The 20,332-nt window shown below is 39.9% G+C and overlaps 1 protein-coding gene across 3 annotated transcripts in view; it reads left to right on the top strand.

Moving 5' to 3' along the window:
• The window catches only part of IMPG1 (interphotoreceptor matrix proteoglycan 1), a 132,121-nt gene that overhangs the window by 59,685 nt on the left and 52,104 nt on the right, over positions 1–20,332 (top strand). For all 3 annotated transcript variants that reach the window (XM_058734519.1, XM_058734518.1, XM_058734517.1), the window contains 2 exons: positions 358–434; positions 1,553–1,631. In XM_058734519.1, coding sequence (XP_058590502.1) covers positions 358–434; positions 1,553–1,631 — 156 coding nt within the window. The remainder of the gene's footprint in view (positions 1–357; positions 435–1,552; positions 1,632–20,332) is intronic.

Here is a 20,332-nt window from a genome sequence, read left to right as displayed (position 1 = left end):
TCTAGCTAGTTGTCTCTTTGTTAGCTTAGTTGTATCTTCATCCCCACTGGCCTAGCCAATCAACCTGCCTGCTTGATCCAAATCTATACAGTAAAGCTAATCATCCTAAAAGCCTACTTTAATAACTGTTCTTATCACATATACATGTAAGATGTACCCCCGCATTTGTCTTTCAATTTATTACTCATATCAGTGACTATTAGTGTATGTGATGCTGATTTCTAAATGATTTGCTACACCACTCGTTAAAAACTGATTATTGCCACATTTTCAACCCTGACTGTTTTAGTGCCCCAACCACAAAAGAAAAAAAGAAAAAGAAAGAAATACTCAAACCTTGTGATTTTTCACCTGCAGAATTGTTGGGGTCATTGCCAGGCTCCGATCCCGACTTCCAGTCAGTGCTGCCCACACTCCTTGCCGATATCACAAAGGTAAGTGAGCTTATTGTTCTTTCGTTCTTCAAATAGGAACGAAGCTTTCCATAAGAAAAAAAAATCCACTTAAGGACTGAACAGAACAAAATCTTCTTTGCAATGCTAATTATATTTTTTTTCTGTTTTTTTACAGGCAGTACTTGGTTGCCATTTATATTTTCTGTGTTAATAGGATACAGCTTACTTTTCAAATACCCTAAAATTCAAAATTCTCTTCACCATAGTTAGATCTTTGCTTCAATTAGTGTCAGGACTTGCTGTTTTGATAAAACAAACACATGTTCATGAACTGAAAAGAATACTTAAAGCAGAATATATGATTTAATTTTGACTTTGAGAAATAAATATAAGCATAGGTTTACTTTATAAGTTTGTTCTTAAATCTTAAGGTCTTACCTTTATTTATCTGTGAGGATTTTATAAGTATAATGTCTTCAAAAGTAAAAATAATAAATTCTGCAATAATTTTTATATTTCATTTAAAGCTATATCCATTTAATTTATGCCAAAAACTGGGATATTGATAAGTGAAAGTGCTAACTAGGCTCTATTCCCTCTTTATTTATTTTTTTTTTTAATTTTTTTTTTCAACGTTTATTTTATTTTTTGGGACAGAGAGAGACAGAGCATGAACGGGGGAGGGACAGAGAGAGAGGGAGACACAGAATCGGAAACAGGCTCCAGGCTCTGAGCCATCAGCCCAGAGCCTGACGCGGGGCTCGAACTCACAGACCGTGAGATCGTGACCTGGCTGAAGTCGGACGCTTAACCGACTGCGCCACCCAGGCGCCCCTCTATTCCCTCTTTAAATGAAGGAATTCATAAATTCAAACATGATTGGCAATTCATCGTATTTCAGTTTTTAGTTAACCCTACCTAAGCAGATTCAGTTATTCAAGAAGGCAGTTGATCATATTTCACCACTGTATCAATGCATGTTTTCCTTTCAGGACAAATTTCTGTATTACATCCTATATCAAAATCCATCGTAGATTCAAATCAACTATAACATGATTTGCTTATATTTAAATGAAGGAAAAAAATAGAGTGTAACCCTTCCCACATACAGGGAAATGTCACTTCTTAACATCTGTCTTTCTAAATTCATTCTTTAGGACGCTACTTTGAGTCCAGAACTTCCTCTTGATCAATCCAGGCTTGAGACAGTGGACAAAACAGGACACAGTACTCCTGGTGAGTTGTTTTTTTTTTTTTACCACAAAGTCTATGTTAGCTGACGACCTCCTCTTTGAGGAAACCATCTATGACACTCCCTCCAAGACCAGTGACAAAGTCATCCTTGACCCAGGACAAGGTTTCCTCACACCAGCATTTCCAGCAGAAAAGCAGTCCATTTAACCTCTTCTGCCAGTGTTCTTCCCTTAGCTCTAGGCTCTGGGCCCGCACAGAGCACTGACACCCCTTCCCTGATGGATCTGGTGAAAGAAACTGAAATCAAAGCCGTACCAAATGCTACTCACACAGAATAGCCACCTCTATGAGGCTTCAAAACTAAAAGTCCATCAGGACAAGGTAGATCCTAAGACGAAAATCCACAACAAGGGACTATGGCAACAGAGGATTGGGCTTTTACAATCGATATATGTCCTCTGTTCACCACTTCTTACAGCCTGACCATTCATACCATCTGTTCTTCTGTGTGGTTTGTTTCATGCCAATTAGCTCATGTGTAATTGATAAGTAAGAATGTCAGTAAACATTGAAATCCTCTTGGTTCACTTTTGAACTTCTAAAAATGTTTATTTTTGAGACAAAGGAATTAAGCTTTATCACAGTTGAAGAGAAATTTTTAGCAATTTATGAAGACCTTAAGAAAAAAAATGAAAATTCTGTAGCAGAGTCTTATTTAGTGCAAGAAGGAGTTGATTTAGTGCCTTTAAGAACTCCTATGCTTTCAACTTTATACAGCTGTATGTTGAAACTGTAGGTAAAAACGTCTTTAAGGAAACATGAACCCCAGGTTATAAAGCTGATGAGGAGGCACTATGGTTCTAAGTGCAAATGACAGTAAAGATTTGTTATGGTTTATATATTTAAATTTTTTCCATTCTTTAAAACATTCTTTTATTCAACTATAATTAACACACAGTGTTATGTTAGTTTCAGGTGTACAGTATAATGATTCCACAATTCTATACATTTCTCAGTGCTCAATAATATATGCGTACTCTTAATCTGAGTTATCTATTTCACCGACCCCCCAGGCACCTACCATCTGGCAACCTACAATTTTTTCTCTGCGCTTAAGAGTGTGGTTTTTTTGTTAGTCTCCTTTCTCCTTTGTTCATTTGTTGTTTCTTATATTCCACATACAAACTAAATCATATGGTATTTGTCTTACTCTTATTTATTTAACTTAGCATTATACCCTCTAGATCCATCTATGTTATTGTAAATGGCAAGATTTCATTCTTTTTTATGACTAAGTAATATTCCATTATATATATATGTATATACATATATATATAATGTGTGTGTGTGTGTGTGTGTGTATATATATATCACATCTTCTTTATACATTCATCTATCCAGAGACACTTGGGTTGTTTCCATATCTTGGCTATTATAAATAATGCTGCAATAAACATGGGGGCACATACATCTTTTCAAATTAGTGTTTTAATTTTCTTTGGGTAAATACCCAATAGTGTAATTACTGGATCATATGGTAATTTTATCTTTAATTTTTTGAAGAAACTTTATACTGTTTTCCACATGGCTGAATAAGTTTGCATTCCCACCAAAAGAGCATGAGGGTTCCTTTTTCTCCACCTCCTTGCCAACACTTGTTAATGCTCGTGTTTTTTATTTTAGCCATCCTGAATGGTAGTCAAGTGATACCTCATGGTGCTTTTAATTTGCATTTCCCTGATGAGTAGTGATATTGAGCAACTTTTCATGTGTCTATTAGCCATATGTATGTTTTCTTTGAAAAAATGTCTATTCAAGTCCTCTGCCCATTTTTTAATTGGATTATTTGGGTTTTTTTGTGTTGAGTTGTATAAGTCTTATATATGTTAGATATTAACCCCCTATCAGATATGTCATTTGCAAATATCTTCTCCATTTGGAAGGCTGCCTTTTTGTTTGGTTGATGGTTTCCTTCATTGTGCAAAAGCTTTTTATTTTGGTATAGTCCCAATAGTTTCATTTTGCTTTTATTTCCCTTGCCAGAGGAAAGTTATCTGGAAAAAATGTGTCTATAGCAGATGTCAAATTACTGTGCTATGGCTGATGTTTTTTAAATACGATTGTTACTGTTTTAGTTAGGACTCTCTTTTCAAAATTCTACACGTTTTGAGTGATCAACCTCAATCCTATTTTCCTCATAAACTCTATGTGCAATTAGTATGCAATTTTGTGAGATACAAGGGTTTTCACAAATACATTTATGGCATGGAAGAAGAACCACCCATACAGATTATGTTTGGCTTACATGATTACCAGTGAATAAATGTTAACTGCATGATCCAATTACTTATTGCTGCATTATAAACCATCCCCAAAGTTTGTGGCTTAAAACAGCAATAATTTATTTTGCTCATAAATCTGAAATGTGGGCAGGGATCAGTGAGAACAGCTTTTTCATGCTCCATGTTGTGTCAACTAGAGTATCTCAAGCTAATGGGTATTGAACATCTTTGTCCAAGTTGGTTCACTCACATAGCTGGCAAATCAGTAGTCAACCATGGCTGTTGGCTGGTTGGTGGGGGGTGGAGTGGGGCTCATTTATTTTCTATGTAGGACTCTTCAACAGGGCTGCTTGGACATCCTTAAAGCTTGGCAGCATGGGTTCAAAGAGTTAATATGGCAAGAGGCAGAAGGTAGAAGCCTTCACTCTCTTCACTACTCAGAATCAGTGTCACTGCCTCCCATTGTAATGGCTAGACAGACATAGAGCTTATCTCAATTCAGGGGGAAGGAACATAGACCTTATCTCTTGATGGGAGAAATTTCAAAAACTTTAAGGCCATTTATAATCAACTACAATCCACATCAACCACTATTATGACTTTCTAATTATTTAACAGTTGATTGTGTAAGACAAAACAAACCTTTTTGTTTGTGATAGTAAATGCTCACTGGATTCCTTTCTTTCATTATGATATCATAAAACCTTATTAAAGATCAGCATTTCAGGTAGATTAATAAAAATAACACTATATGATGAGTATGTTATTGTACTTTCAAAATTGCTTTACTGTTTTCATTATGTTTATATATTCCTTCCACTCATGATTATCCTTTAGAACACTAAAGCAGGAAGGAATCTTAGACATAATCTAGTTCAGCCACTGTGCTTCATGGATAAGAAAATCAAAACTAGAAATGTGAGGTGCTTTGCTCAAGGTCATGCTGTAGCTGATTGCATAGCCAAGACTATCTGTCAGGTTTCCTCCACCTACTAAATTATGTTTAGCTTAAGTAACCCTCATTAAAAAAAAATATTCCCTCAAATTTGCTTTGCCTTCCGACCACAGCTTCTTTTCTGTCTCTGTCACTATGCTGTCAGTTGTTTTTTAGTTTCACCAGTTTCACCTCTAACCGCACACTACAAGGACACAACTTCCACAAAAATCACTGGTGGCTTCCTAATTAATCAATTTAGCAGCCTCATTTCCATCTTTATTTTACATGATATTTCTGGCAAGGGCTTCCGTTGACCACTCCCTTCTTGAAACTCCTTCTTCATTTGGCTTCCACAAAATGATTTCTTGGTTCTTCTCATATTTCCTGATTCCTCCTCCTCAACTTCCTGCACTGGGGCTTATTATTAGATTTTTTTACACGTGGGGGAAGGGCAGAGAGAGATTGGGAGAGAGAGAATCCCAAGCAGACTCTGTGCTGTCAGCACAGAGCCAGACACAAGGCTCGATCTCATGAACCCCCGAGATCATGACCTGAGCCAAAATCAAGAGCCAGATGCTTAACCAACTGAGCCACCCAGGCAAAAAAAAAAAAAGTCAAAAAACTGTTTTGGAGTAATAAAACAATTTTGGAACTAGATAGAGGTGGTGTTTTGTACAGCATTGTGAATTTATGAATTCATGATTACTGAATTGTTCACTTTAAAATTTTGTTATTTTCCTTTTTTTCTTTTTTTTAGCATTCATTTTTTTTAATCTTTATTTTTGAGAGAGAGAGAGAGAGAGAGTGAGACAGAGTGTGAGTGGGGGAGGGGCACAGAGAGAGGGAGACACAGAATCCGAAGTAGGCTCCAGGCTCTGAGCTGTCAGCACAGAGCCCGACACAGAGCTCAAACTCACAAACCATGAGATCATGACCTGAGCTGAAGTCGGATGCCCAACTGACTGTGCCACCCTGGCACCCCTAACATTCATTTTTGAGAGACAGAGAGACAGAGTGTGAGTGGGGGAGGGGCAGAGAGAAGGAGACTGAATCAGAAGCAGGATCCAGGCTCTGAGCTGTCAGCACAGAGCCCAAAGCAGGACTTTGAAGTCACAGATGGTGAGATCATGACCTGAGCTGAAGTTGGATGCTGAACCGACTGAGCCACTAGGTGCCCCCAAAATTTTATGTTTTTTTAACCTCAATAATTTTTTTAAAAAAAAACAGATGAATCTGTAGGGAAAATTGTATACAAAATAAACAGTATAAAGTTCTTTAAGTTTGCTTTGGGTAGCTCATGAATTTGCCTCTGAGTTTCTTAGCACTTCCTTCACTGGAGATGCATAATGAATTCCAAAGCCCAGTTCATTATAGCAGTTCTATGAGGGGCGAGGTGCTGATTGTCTGCCTTAATTCAAGGATTGATTTTAGAGTATCTAGAGGAATGAATGTGCTGCATAAGTTTTAGTCAATGTTCCATAAATAATAATTATATTTCATAACTGAGCTTTTGATTAGTATTGACCAAGAAGCACTGCATTTGCTGACATGGGCTTAAAGTGCAAATATTCTTGTTGCCAATTAAAGGCAGACCCATATGCTTTCATAATCAGCTCAGCTGGGAAGAGAAATGCCATGTCTTAGTGAAAAATGAAGATTCTAACTAAGAAGTATCCTGATAAAAAGGCATTTCACTTACATGGAAATGGGGAGGGGGGAGATGAGCACTCTAGACAAGACCAAAGCTTCCCTCCCTCATAAGACAGTTCTGAGTCTCTCCCATGCATAGTAAAATGACAACTAGGACTCCAAAGTTCTGCACCATGGTGCAGAACTGAGATAATTTTAGCCTGGAAAATTTTTAAGGTTAGTGTCACCAAACGCCCACCAAGCCATTAAAATCTCAATAAAACACTCATAGAAATCTCTCAGTTTAAGCAGTTTGGTTTAGTAGTTAATCCCTTGAGATAAAGTACTTGCAAAATATGCCTCTAGAACACTAAATGAATTGTTATCTTGTATAAATTTCTGAGATCTCTCATTATTAACATTTTTTGTGGTAGTTGATCCTAAGCCATTTTTTCTTACAGAGCCAATTAATTGTTAAGATCACTCCTATTTCATAAAAATGAGAGTATAAAGTATCAGAGAAGCCCAGCATCTTATCTTCTTCATAACATGCATTCACCCAAAAATTTTATTAGGACACCTGGGTGGCTCAGTCAGTTAAGTGTCCGACTTTGTCTCAGGTTCTGATCTCACAGTTCGTGGGTTCAAGCCCTGCATCCGGCTCTGTGCTGACAGCTTGGAGCCTGGAGCCTGCTTCAGATTCTGTGTCTCCCTCTCTCTCTCTCTCTCTCTGTCCCTCCCCCACTGTGCTCTCTCTTTCTCAAAAATTAAACATTTAAAACAAAGTTTATCAACTTTTTTTAAGTTTACTTATTTTTTGAGAGAGAGAGAGTGCCAGCAGGGGAGGGACAAAGAGAGAGAGAGAGAAAGAGAGAGAGAGAGAGAGAGAGAGAGAATCCCAAGCAGGTTCTGCAATGTCAGTGCAGAGTGCAGTGCAGGGCTCAAGCCCACAAAACCGTGAGATCATGACCTGAGCTGAAACCAGGAGTCAGATGCTTAACCAACTGAGCCACCCAGACACCCCAGTTTTATCAACTGTTTTGTGGTTTGGTGTGGTTTTATTTGTTTTAGATGTGTGTAGGCAGCAATACATTTTTCTTTTCACTCATTAGAATCATCATGTGGTCTATCTCCTCAGTGTTCTGTCTTCCAAGTTACACTATTTTCATTTGCTGGACATTCCATTTAAGTTGTAAGCCAGATCTCTTAATAAATTGTGATATTTTAAATGGTGAAGAAGCAAGCAGACTTCAGGCAGAGCTATTCTGCTACTGGACGTTGTTTTGTCTTTTATTCCACTGTATTAGTCTGGGTTCTCTAGAGAAATAGAATCAATAGGTTTATATCAATATCAATATCGATTAATATCAGGAATTGGCTTATGTGGTTATGGAGGCTAAGAAGTCCCAAGGTATACACTCCAGCAAGCTGGAGACCCAGGAGAGCCAATGGCATGAGCTCCAGTCTGAGTTGAAGTCCAAAGGCAGGAAAACCAGGGCCTCAGCTCAGTCCAGCAAAGAGAGAGAATTCTCTCTCACTTAGCCTTTTGTCCGTAGTCAGACCTCCAACTGATTAGAAGAGGCCCATATTAGGGAGGGCAATCTCCTCTACTCCATCTACATATTCAAATGTTAACTGCATCCAGCAATGCCCTCACAAACATACCCAGAATAATGTTTAACCAAATATCTGGGCACCCAGTGGCCCAGTCAAGTTGATACATAAAATTGGCTGTCACATCCCATCTAGGTAATACATGAAAATAACCACACATTTCTAAATTTTCTTAATCTCACACAGCATTTGACTCCTTTGACAGGAGTCAGTGGGATGAGCTAAACTGAATGAACTCAACAGAGAACACAGCTGCTAACGTTCCACGAGGTTAAGGATTCAGTCTGTCTCTACTTTTTGCAATATCATCAGTGTCCAGCCAGATGCTTGGCACATACTAGGCAAGCGATTAATACATGTTGAGTGACTGAAGGAATAAATGAATGAATTTGTGTATCATAATACCTCCAGGGAAGTCAGAGTTGATAGGAATAATTTGATTATTTCCCTTTTTGCCCTACCTACTAAGAAGTTCTGAGAGAGCTAATTCAGTGATCCAGAAACAGTAGTCTGCTGTCTATTCTGTTCACACTACCCACCACTGCCAAAATACGTCCTCCATATTTATGCTTTTGTGACTTTGCACAAATTATTTTCTCTCATGCCTATAATTCCCTTCCATTCTTTTAGCCTGATGATCTCCTACTCATGCTTTAAGTTCCAGCTAACATGCCACCTCCTCTGTGAAGCTTTCCCAACTGCTCTCTGAAAAGACTCATAATTACCATCTGTTCCCTGACTCCATAACGAAAAAGTATATATAGTGCCATCAACCATTTACCACTCAGTATTGAAATTATATATATGCATGTCTGGTATCCCCCCAAGACTGAATTCCTGAAATGAAACAACATGTTCAAAAAAAATATCCTGGGGCATCTGGGGTGCTCAGTTGGTTGAGCTACTGACTCTTGATTTGACTCAGGTCATGATCTCATGGTTCCTGAGTTCAAGCCTTGTATCAGGCTCCACGCTGACAGTGTGGAGCCTGCTTGGGATTCTCTCTCATTCCCTCTCTCTCTGCTCTTCCCCTGCTTGTTCTCTCTCTCTCTCTCTCTCTCTCTCTCTCTCTCTCTCTCTCTCTCAAAATAAATGAATAAACTTTTTTAAAAATCCTGCCTCTAACCGCACTTAACACAGTGTCTGGCATATGACTGGGGTTTCATAACTATTTGTTATTGTTGTTGAACTTAATGAACCTATCTATCACTATTTTTAGTCTCAGACTGTAAACTGAGACTAAAGCTATGCCCCACTCTGTGTCAGTCCTCACACAGCTCAAGACAACCCTACATGTAAGGTGATGTAAAGAGATATTCCTCAAAGGTAAATACTTTTATCAAAATAAGAGGGCTGAAGAACTTTAATCAGCTCCACCATGTACGATGTATTAACTACCACAAAGATTAACGTGTAGGTATGAAGTGAAAGAAATATGTAATCAGCCACTCTGCCAGCCAAAAACTTTCCATATCCTAACTCTTAATCATGAAGGCCTGGCAAAATGTTATTTAAATCTCTCTACTTTAAGATGAAAGGATAATGGTTAAGACTTGGAAAGATTTCTAAGAAAAACTCAGCTGAACTTTAAACCACTGTGGTCAATATTTTTTTTCCTTTTCTTTCTTGTACGTCTAAATTGAGGATCAAACAGTAAGCTTCCGTAATAGGAATACACTGCTGATAAAAATTGTTGAGAAGGATCCAAGAGGAACATACCATCTGAAGGAAGGACAGAATCGCTGTTCAGCAAAGACTTGCAATTACACTTTGTCCATAGATGTAATCTTCACAATGCCGGGGGAAAGATCAACAGTGAACTGAAGTCCTTCCAGGTCTCAAATCCGGTCATTCTAGATTTAAGTAGATGTCAGGTGACATAGTACTGCCCTACAAAACTTAAGTTTGGGAAATTCAGTGCCCTGCCCCAAATTTCGGCAATTTCCAAGAAAATTTGTGTTCTGACTTTCTGCCTTCTAAGGATTTCGTATTACTCCCCTGCTGCACCACACTGGTCAGCCCTCTACTCTCTCAAAACATCCCTCATGGACTATTCCTTTTCCAGGCTCTTCCCAACTCCCTCCTCAAATTATGATCCTACTGTTTTATGCAGAATAGTAATCTGTTTAATCTCTTTCTATCATTTGCCTCAACTGAGACCACATGTTTTAAATTCTGCCAATCCTGCAAAAACAACAGCAGGCAGAAGCAGTTGCCGTTAGAAATTGCATCTTTCGGGGCTCCTGGGGCCTCAGTCGGTTGAGTGTCAGACCTTGGCTCAGGTCGTCATCTCGTGATTCGTGAGTTTGGTTCACGCGTTCAAGCCCCGCATCAGGCTCACTGCTGTCAGTGCAGAGCCCGCTTCTGATCCTCTCTCTCTGCCCTGCCCCACCTCTTTCTCTCTCTCAAAAATAAGTAAAACATTCTTTTTAAAAAAGAAATTTCATCTTTCCCTTCCTTCCACCCTCACTCGCTCACATATTCAGAGGATGCTAGGTTCCAAGCAGTGTTCAGTAACTCTCAGCAACTTCATCTCACCTTCCTGCCACCACTTCTTCTTCTTTCCTCCTTCCTCAGGGAGCTCTCTTTTTCCTTCGTATCACTTAAGTTCACTGTCTGGTTTTACCTCATTTGGCACTGGTACACATTGATTTTTCTTTTCCAAGGGCCCCATATAGATTCCTTACAATTCTTTAGATGAGAGACTAGCCCATCACAGATGAATTGCAGGGGTACTGTAGGCCACAGACCCAAGCCGACTCCATGTGCCAGTATGCCAGAGTGAAAAGACTTCAACAAGTTCACCTGGCTAGCAGTGGCTCTCTGGGATGTCGTGCTTATTTATGCCCTGCTTGTTAGGTACAGGGGATAAAATGGTAGATAAAGCATACACTCCATGACTGTCATGGTTTGAGTCCCCCACAAAACAGATCCTGAGATGAGGATTTGATTATAAAGTGGTATTTTGGAGATGATCCCAGGAAACAAGGATCCCAGTAAAGGAACAGGGAACTAAAACAAGAAAGGGAAGGAAACCAATACAGACAATTAGCCCTGTGACCACTGGAGCTCATCAAAGGTGTGTTGGTAAATTTTTAATAACCGATCCTAAAAAGGGGGATCAGGGATATATATGCACACAAAAGTTTATTACAAAATTTGGCTGATACAAAAAATACTGTGTAGGGGCACCTGGGTGGCTCAGTTGGTTAAGTGTCCAACTCTTGATTTTGGCTCCGGTCACGATCTCATCATTCATGAGATCGAGCCCCATGTCAAGGTCTGTGTGCTGACATCGAGGAGACTGCTTGGAATTCTCTCTCTCTCCCTCTCTCTCTGCCCCTCCCCCACTCATGCTGCATGCATTCTCTCTCTCTGTCTTTCAAAACAAATAAACTAAAAAAAAAGGATGCACAATTTATGAATTATATGTATATGTATATTTATTATTATTATCAATTCTACATAGTCAACTGATTTTCCTAAGGAAATAATATTTAAACTGAGATCTGAATAACAGGAAGACAAAAACAAAAATTGGGGAGGCCTGGTGAAGAGTGTTTTGGGCTGAGGGGAGTAGGGGAAGCTGGAAGTAGCGTGGCAAATTGAAGGAAAGCCAAGCCAATGTAGCTAGAGCACGAGGAGTCGGAGAGAGTTAGAAAACAGTGAGGCTCTAGAAACGCAGAGCTTTATAAGCCCTGTTTATAATCATTAAAGGGTTGTAAGAAAAGGAATGATACGTCAAATCTGAGTTTAAATAGATCTTACTGCATTATGGAAAATTGGCCGGAGGTGGGGAATCCAAGCATTCAATTAGAAGAGTCTTGACAGTCTGGGCTAGAAATGTTGATAGCTTGGACTTGGGTGATAGAAGGGGAGATGAACAAAAGTGATTTGATTGAGTGGTATTTAAGAGGTAAAATCATTATGAAGAATGCTGAAGCCATGAATAGGTTCAGCAAGAAAGCCTGACCCGATGAATGAGCAGTGTCTGTTACAGGTTTCTCAGTGGGAAGTGGTTATGTATGTGTCCGGAGTGACTGTACTAGGCTAGTGAACTCTCAGGTGTCCAAATATTTCCTTCCTGTCACCACTTTACGGTCATGCGAGTAGCGAGCACATGCTTGCAGAAGCCAGCCTCTGCTGGTTCTCAGATCCTTGACGTGGTCACTTTTATCACTCCCATCCATTTTTGTTGGCTTACATTTACATAAAGAGGAAGATTGATAAGTATCCACTATTGGCAATGCTTTTGATTACTCTGTCCAATATTTTACAGAGAAAATAAGAGACCAATAAATATAGGAAACTGTGCTGCATAAATAAGTAAATATAATGATTCATAGGGACTCAGGAATTTTCTTTTTGATCTGCTTTAGGAAACTATTTCCAAGATTACTTTATTTTTTTAATGTTTATTTACTTTTGAGAGAGAGAGAGCATGGGGGATGGGTAGAGAGAGAGGGAGACACAGAATCTGAAGCAAGCTCCAGGCCCTGAGCTGTCAGCACAGAGCCCGACGTGGGGCTGGAACCCATGAACCACAAGATCATGACCTGAGCCAAAGTCAGACACTCAACCGACTAAGCCACCCAGGTGCCCTCCAGATTACTTTAAATCTGTCGAGCTAGTAGCATCTATGTGGACTTGATCCCCCTTTAAAGGTTCCATTTTACGGGCGACTGGGTGGCTCAGTTGGTTGGGCGTCCGACTTCAGCCCAGGTCACGATCTCACGGTTTGTGGGTTCTATGCTGACAGCTCAGAGCCTGGAGACGGTTTGAATTCTGTGTCTCCCTCTCTCTCTGTCCCTTCCCTACTCACACTCTGTCTCTCTCTCTCTCTCTCAAAAATAAACATTGAAAAAAATGTTTAAAGCTTCCATTTTAACAACCCCAAGGTTTTTGTTTGTTTACTTTCAGTTTTTGGTATCTGTCATATTTTTCACTTATGGTATAGCATCTGCCTTGCCCCTTCTCATTTCTTGGAGTGGCCGCTCGCACACTGCAGTTGTATTTGTATTTCACTCAGTGTAGCTGAAATGGCAGCACCGCACCGGTGCCAGAAAACCAGCAGCTCTTGGCTCAGCAAGAAGTGTGCCCCACACCACCGAGCACTGCGGCCCCTTCACAGATGATCTGGACGCCGTCTTGCTTCTGTTTCCTTTCACACTTGGTGGCCCTGAAACAATGAGAACAAACTTGGTGAGCTCTGGTCCCTGGATCATCCCTCAGTGGAAAAGAGCTCTAATGACTAGGAGAATGTCTCTGCATGAATAAGCCCTGAAATGAATTTGAAAACTAAGCCATTGTAGCAACTTTAACAGAAATCTTAACTTAAAAACATATCACTCCATCATTACATGTGGACAATAGAGAAAGTTTTCAGAAAGAAAAGTAAGGCAAAAAGAAGAAAGATTAAGGTGACAATGCATGGGGAAAATATTTTAGGAAATACATCACCATCAATAAAGCAATGCTATCATTAGGATAAGGACACACAGCCACATATGTCTGCAATGTTTCCAAGACCTAGATTGAGGGGTAAATTAAAATTTCTTGTTGGACAACTCTTAATTACAACAGGACCAGGACTTCAGCAGGGTTGTTCAAGCAGAGAGAATAGTTCTGAAAAAGATTAAGTTCACACTAGATGACAGTGCACTTTCCATTATTTTCATATTTTCTTTTTGTTCTTAACGTTTTATTTATTTTTTGAGGGAGAGAGAGAGCGCGCGCACAGAGTGGGAGGGGCAGAGAGAGAGGGGCACAGAGGATCCGAAGCAGGCTCTGCACTGACAGCCTGATAGCAGTGAGCCCTTTGTGGGGTTCAAACTCATGAACTGCGAGATCATGTGGGGTTCAAACTCATGAACTGCGAGAGCCAGAGTCAGTAGCTCAACCCACTGAATCATCCAGGTGCCCCTCCATTATTTTCTTTATTCAAGACCTTCATATATGAAATAGGAACAGTGTAAGATTTTATGTATAACATATAAAGACTACTTAAAATGTTTTTCTGGACGAAGCTTTTGAATATAACTGTCTTAGGTCACAGGAGAAGAAAATCAGTGAGAAGCAGAGGCATTAAAGAAGGCACACACAGAGCTGTACATGGGTCCCAAAGGGAGCATAGGACTTTGCCAAAGAAAAGGGAGATGACCCTCCAAGTAGATTACGTTTCATGGGAAAAAATGCAAAGGTTGGGATATGATATAGAGAAATGTATACATAAAAGATACAGAGAGGCAGGCCCTTAAAAGTCAGAAAAAAGTTTCTTCTGAGTTTTCAGGAAATAAAGGAGAATGATGAAAATGGGGCTTAGGAAAGTTAGTCTGGCCACAGCTTAGTGGATGAAAAGTAGTGAGGGATGTTGTCCCATATCTGATGTAAAGCTTCAGGGCCATGGTAGAGGGGAAGAAAGAAGAGGTACGAAAGATTTTATTTTAAAAACTAAAATAAAGTTTAAAAATAAAATAAAGTTTTAACATAACATAACATAACATAACATAGCATAGCATAACATAAACCAGGGACCACTTTAGATACTGATGGGTAGAGGAGAAGGATGGATTAAAGGGTCTGGATCATCACAGAGTTGAACACCTCCGTGGTCATCCATGTTATTCATGAGATACCAAATTTCTCCCCACCTTAGAATTAAAAGCCTAATAGAACATAAAGATAATATATTCTCTGTATGTGTCTCTCTATGTCTCTTTCTTCCCTCTCCTTCCCTTCTTCTCTTTCTCTCTTTGAAAATCAATACAAGTCAGAGAAAAGGAGTTTTCTAGTATGTATTAGGAAGCCTCCACTTAAGTGAGTAGAATTTTACACAGAGCTAAATTGAACCTTACATACAGGTAAGTTAAATGTTCACTACGGTATTAGTCAGGGTTCTCCAGAGAAATAGAACCAATATGGTGTGTGTGTGTGTGTGTGTGTGTGTGTGTGTGTGTGTGCAGAGAGGGAGAGAGAGAGAGAGACATAGAAAGAGACAGACAGAGATTGAGATTTATTTTAAGGAATCGACTTATGCAGTTATGGAGGCTGACAAGTCTAAGTCTGCTGGATACATAGGCAGGCTAGAGACCCAGGGAAGAAGTAAGCTTGCAGAATTTCCATTTCCTCTGGGAAGGACAGATTTTTTTGTCTTTTGGTTATTTTTTAAAATGTTTTTAATGTTTATTTATTTTTGAGAGAGAGAAATAGAGACAGAGCATGAGCGGGGAAGGGGCAAAGAGAGAATCTGAAGCAGGCTCCAGGCTCTGAGGTGTCAGCACAGACCCCAACACGGGGCTCTAACTCACAGACCTCAAGATCATGACCTGAGCCGAAGTCAGATCCTTAACTGACTGAGCCACCCAGGCGCCCCAGTCTTTTGGTTATTTTTAATTAAGGCCTTGAATTGGTTGGGTGAAGCCTGCATACAATAGAGAGGGAAGTTTGCTTTACCCAGAGTCTACTGGTTGAAATGTTAATTTCATCTAAAAAATACCTTCATGGAAACATCTAGAATAATGTTTGACCAAATATCTGTTTACTATGCCCAGCCAGCTTGATGCATAAAATTAACCATCACAGTATGTTTTGAATGAGCTCTGCATAGTAGGTTAAAAAACAGAGGGTGCTTCATACATTAGATCTGCCAAAAAAAAAAAAATTGCAAAGCCAGAACTAGAACAGGTAGAATCAGGTCATAATTTGGACAATTCATCTGGTACAAGGGGAAAACAGGTTGCCTGATGGAATGCCCTTAATAATAATGGAAAAGATGTATGTCATTAGTGATAATGGGTACTCAGTATTTGTAGAATTGAAAGGAGCCTATGGTAGAAGAAAAAGGGGCAAGAAATACACACCTCGCAATGGAATGAGACTAAAGGGAAAGCTGTCCAGAAGAAAGCCATGACAGGAGAGGTACAGGGTGACAAGGCTAGATGGGCAGAGTGGCATCTAACCAATTTCACAGTCACCCATTTCCACCATGTATCCCTTCCCAACTTCCTGGGCTATGATGCATTCATAGCTACGAGGATCTCTGTCTCATACACCTTTATCTGGACTCATGTAAGGTGATAGAACTTGGGGGGGGGGGGAGGCAAGTGATGCTGCCCCTCTTTTGTCTGCCTTTACAGAGAATATGAGGCACCAGTCATGCAAATAATTTGAGGCCAGAGAGTAACCAGGAGCAGACAAAGCCACTTTTGAGACTATGGGGAAGGAATGTCACCTTGGATTCAATTGTGGAGAATCACAGTTTTACCAAATAATCAGCACTTTAATCAAAGAAGCAACTCTTGCGCTGAAGGAAAATGACATCTCTAGCAATCTTCAAGTAGAAATAGGAGTGGCATTTGTAAGGGGATTGGAGGACATGGATAGAAACTCCCATGAATAGTCTCTTGTAGGTTTTCAGTTTTAAGAAGATGAAAATGCAGAGGCACCTGGGTGGCTCAGTCAGTTGAGCTTCCCACTCTTGGTTTTGGCTCGGGTCATGATCTCACAGTCCATGAGTTCGAGCCCCACATTGGGCCCTGTGCCATCAGCAAGGAGCCTGCTTGGGATTCTGTCTCTCTCCCTCTGTCTCTGCACCTCCCTCATTTGTTCTCTCTCTCTCAAAATAAATAAACAAACTTAAAAATTAGAAAAATATATATATGAAACTGAATTTCTACAGGTGTCAGTAGATTACAAGTTAGGTGCCGTGGTCAGTTTATACAAGGGGAGTCTACACAAGCAACTGAGCAAACTTTTGCACTTGTCGTGCAGTTCTATTCAAAGTGGCAGGTCCCATCCTCCTTTGCATCTGACGTTAAAAATGCAAATGTCAGGAAAATGGGCCCCTGATCTTTAAATAGATCCTATTCCTCTCAGGAGAGAAAAAAAAAAAAAAAAGAACATCTTTTGACCACTGAGTAAACCAAAATATAAGAGGATTGTCAGTTTCTCCTACCTCTATTTTTGTTGCTTGGCAATGATCAAGGTAGAAAAATAACAACTCTCCATTGCTAGTTGGCAAGTTCTTTGTATTGTCAGGTTAGTAGAATCCTTGCCAGAGCATGCATATGAGATTTCTGCTATTTGGAATGTTGAAACAAGTGCTAATCCACAAGATTTTAATAAAATGCTTACTACGTATCATCCAAAGTCAGCATGTACAAAACTTACCAAACTTTATTTATAGAAATGGAACAAATTAAAAAGCATTTGCAGAAAGAGAATAAATACATTTATTTGTATTTATCTATCTGTTTGTTTGTTTTGAATGAGCATATGTTTAGAGTGTAGGAAAATTTATCTCTCTAGAGTCTCCATCCAGACCTTCATTGTGTATGATGACACATTTCCTATTGATTAGAGTCTCTACATGAGAGTTTGCCATAATTTTCATCTGGTCTTCTAGTGGTACATTTGTGACACTTTTTTAATGATCTTTTGGGAAATTTCTTCAACTTTGAAAGCCAGAGTGACTCAAGGGTACTAAGCAAATGATGTGTACCACTTTTTGTTTAAGCATATTTTGAATGTTACGCTTAGAAAGAAGTGGTTACAGTACCTATAATGTTTTACAGTATTCAAGGCGCAGAGCAAGAGGTATTATAGCTGCAAGGACTGGGCAGTGGAGAAGAAGAGGAAGCCTAGAAGGAAAATGAAATAGAAAGTATACAACTGAGGGGCGCCTGGGTGCCTCAGTCAGTTTAGCGTCTCTTGGCTTCTACTCAGGTCATGATCTCACGGTTCCTGTGTTCGAGTCCCACATGGAGCTCTGTGCTGACAGCGCAGAGCCTGCTTGGGATTCTCTTTCTCTCTTTCTCTCTGCACCTCCCCTGTTCACTTGCTCTCTCTCAAACTAAATAAATGAACATTAAAAAAGAAATAAAGAATACAACTGAAATAGCTAAAAGGGCCTTTTAATTGTTGAGAATACTTATTTTAACCATGGGACCTGGAGGCCAGCAAAAGAGGTGCTGAATAAGAAGAATGACCTTGGAAGTAAAACAGCAGTGGGAGGTGCTGGGCAGGAAGGGTGAAACACCAGTACTGGCAATGCAGGGCCCTCCTAGAGGGGAGGACGGCTTGCAGCTGGAGGATTTCCCTGGGAGAATGCAATCAAGAGAGTAATGCTTGATCTAGGATCAGCAGTGGGACAGAGCATCTCCTAGTTCAGGGAAAAGAGAAAAGCAGAACTGACTCAAGGAAGCAGATTCATCTTGTAAATTGGACATAGACACAGTAACCCCTGCACTGTGCACCTGTAATTTGCTAACTTTCTTATAAACTTTACTCATGATTCCAGCTTTGCCCTAAGCGGGTGAGTATTTGGAATGACTGCCCATGGAAGTGAGAGTAAAAAAATTAAGGCAAGATTTTAATGTTAGACTGAAGTACAGAAAGGTGACCCTACCCATCTTCCTGGGGGATATCAGAGGGGGGAAGACGGGTGGGAGACCCTTGCTGAAGGCCCAGCTGTATTTCATTCAGGCAAACCTTTTCACCCAACACCTCTCCCAATGAGCGTTTTTCTTCCTTGGCAAAGGGAAGTTAAGCATAATCATAGAAAAACAGGAGTAGTGCAATATCTAGGCCCTAACTGCCTTAATATTCATTATGGAAAATGGAATCTCTACCTGGCATTCATGACTCATGGATGAGTGCCCTGAATTCCTAGCTAAAAAAAGAAAAAGAAAAAATGATTTTGAAAAGACTTTCCTGAGACTTAATTATACATGAAAAGCCTCATTTCTGGAGCAATGTAATCCATTGCTTCATCATATACAAAAGATATGAAACTCTTGTTTTCAGGAGAGTCATCTGAGGTTTTGGAGGTTTGTAGGCTTGTTTTGTTTGTTTTGTTTTCATGCAGTTTGCAGCCTCCACACACAGACAAATGAATTTCTCAATTCATTTCTCCTCAGGAAGTCTCACTTTCTCTCTTCACTGATGGAACTGTTTGCTTCCTCTTACGAACCACAGGCTTGGGGCACCTGGGTGACTCAGTGCGTTGGGCATCCGACTTTGGCTCAGGTCGGATGCTGACAGTTGAGAGCTTGAAGCCTGCTTTGGATTCTATGGCTCCCTCTCTTTCTGCCCCTCCCCTGATCGATATCTCTCTCTCTCTCTCTCTCTCTCTCTCTCTCTCTCTTTCAGAAATAAACAAACATTAAAAGAATTAAAAACAAAAAACAAAGCACAGGCTGGCCAAGAGATCCTGTGTGACACGATATACAGTTTGTAGCAACATGCCTGTAAGGGTATCTTTCAGCCCTCATTATTTTGCTTGGTAATAACAAGTTGTATTACCAGTGTCATTCTCTTGTACTCTGAGGCCACTTTTCCAATTTCGAATTTTCTTGGCAAACCCATGACCTACAATAAAATATCCTTATGTAGACTCCCATCTCTATCTGTATCTTCAGTGGCCTCACCACCAATTCAAAGCCCATTTTACAAGGATTTGATGGACCTAGTTTTTTCCTCAGACTTTATTGTAATAATTATTGAGACCTCCAGCCTATACTGGAATATCAGGACTCTTCAGAATCCCCTCTCATGAATTCCTGCAAGTCTCACCTGACTTTTTCTCTTTCTTCTTCCTCTCAACCTAATCTCAACTCCCCCTCTGTACATGTGTAATGTGTAGAACCCAAGCAAAGCTGGTCTAGGGTACAGTGAGTAAGACACTAGCCTCATGCACAAAATTTCAAAGGGAACAAAAAAACTTGGTAGTCATATTTAAATGTAAAATTTCCAAAACCAAATAAATGCAAAAAGTCATGATGAACAAAATACCAAAAATGTTTTAAAATTTTCTTAAGTGTTTATCTTTTGAGAGAGAGAGAGCAAATAGAGGAGGGGGAGACAGAGAGGGAGACACAGAATCTGAAGAAGTCTCCAGGCTCTGAGCTGTCAGCACAGAGCCCTACATGGGGCTCGAACCCATGATCTGTGGGATCATGACCTGAGCTGAAGTCATATGCTTAACTGACTGAGCCACCCAGGCACACTAAAATATCAAAATTTTAAATGAAGAAAGCTGTTGTTTATTTTACAACCTTGCATCATTGTATTAAATGAACAGTCATTTCTAGTCCACCACTGTTCCTGCCCGTGTTGCCCTTGTCTACCCCTTCAGACAAACTTTAAGGGTTGACATAGCTGTAAATGGATTGGAACGACATGGGGCTTCACATATGCTTTTGGATTGTAGTGCTTTTATTAACTTTGTCTAGGTGGTTAAAATCTGGGAGGATAATTATGATCAATGTGTGCAGGGCTGCCCA

This window comes from Neofelis nebulosa, chromosome 6, assembly GCF_028018385.1.
Source record: "Neofelis nebulosa isolate mNeoNeb1 chromosome 6, mNeoNeb1.pri, whole genome shotgun sequence".
NCBI classification, from domain to species: domain Eukaryota; kingdom Metazoa; phylum Chordata; class Mammalia; order Carnivora; family Felidae; genus Neofelis; species Neofelis nebulosa.
The sequence above is the reverse complement of the archived record's forward strand: the minus strand, read 5'-3'. Positions and strand labels throughout refer to the sequence as shown.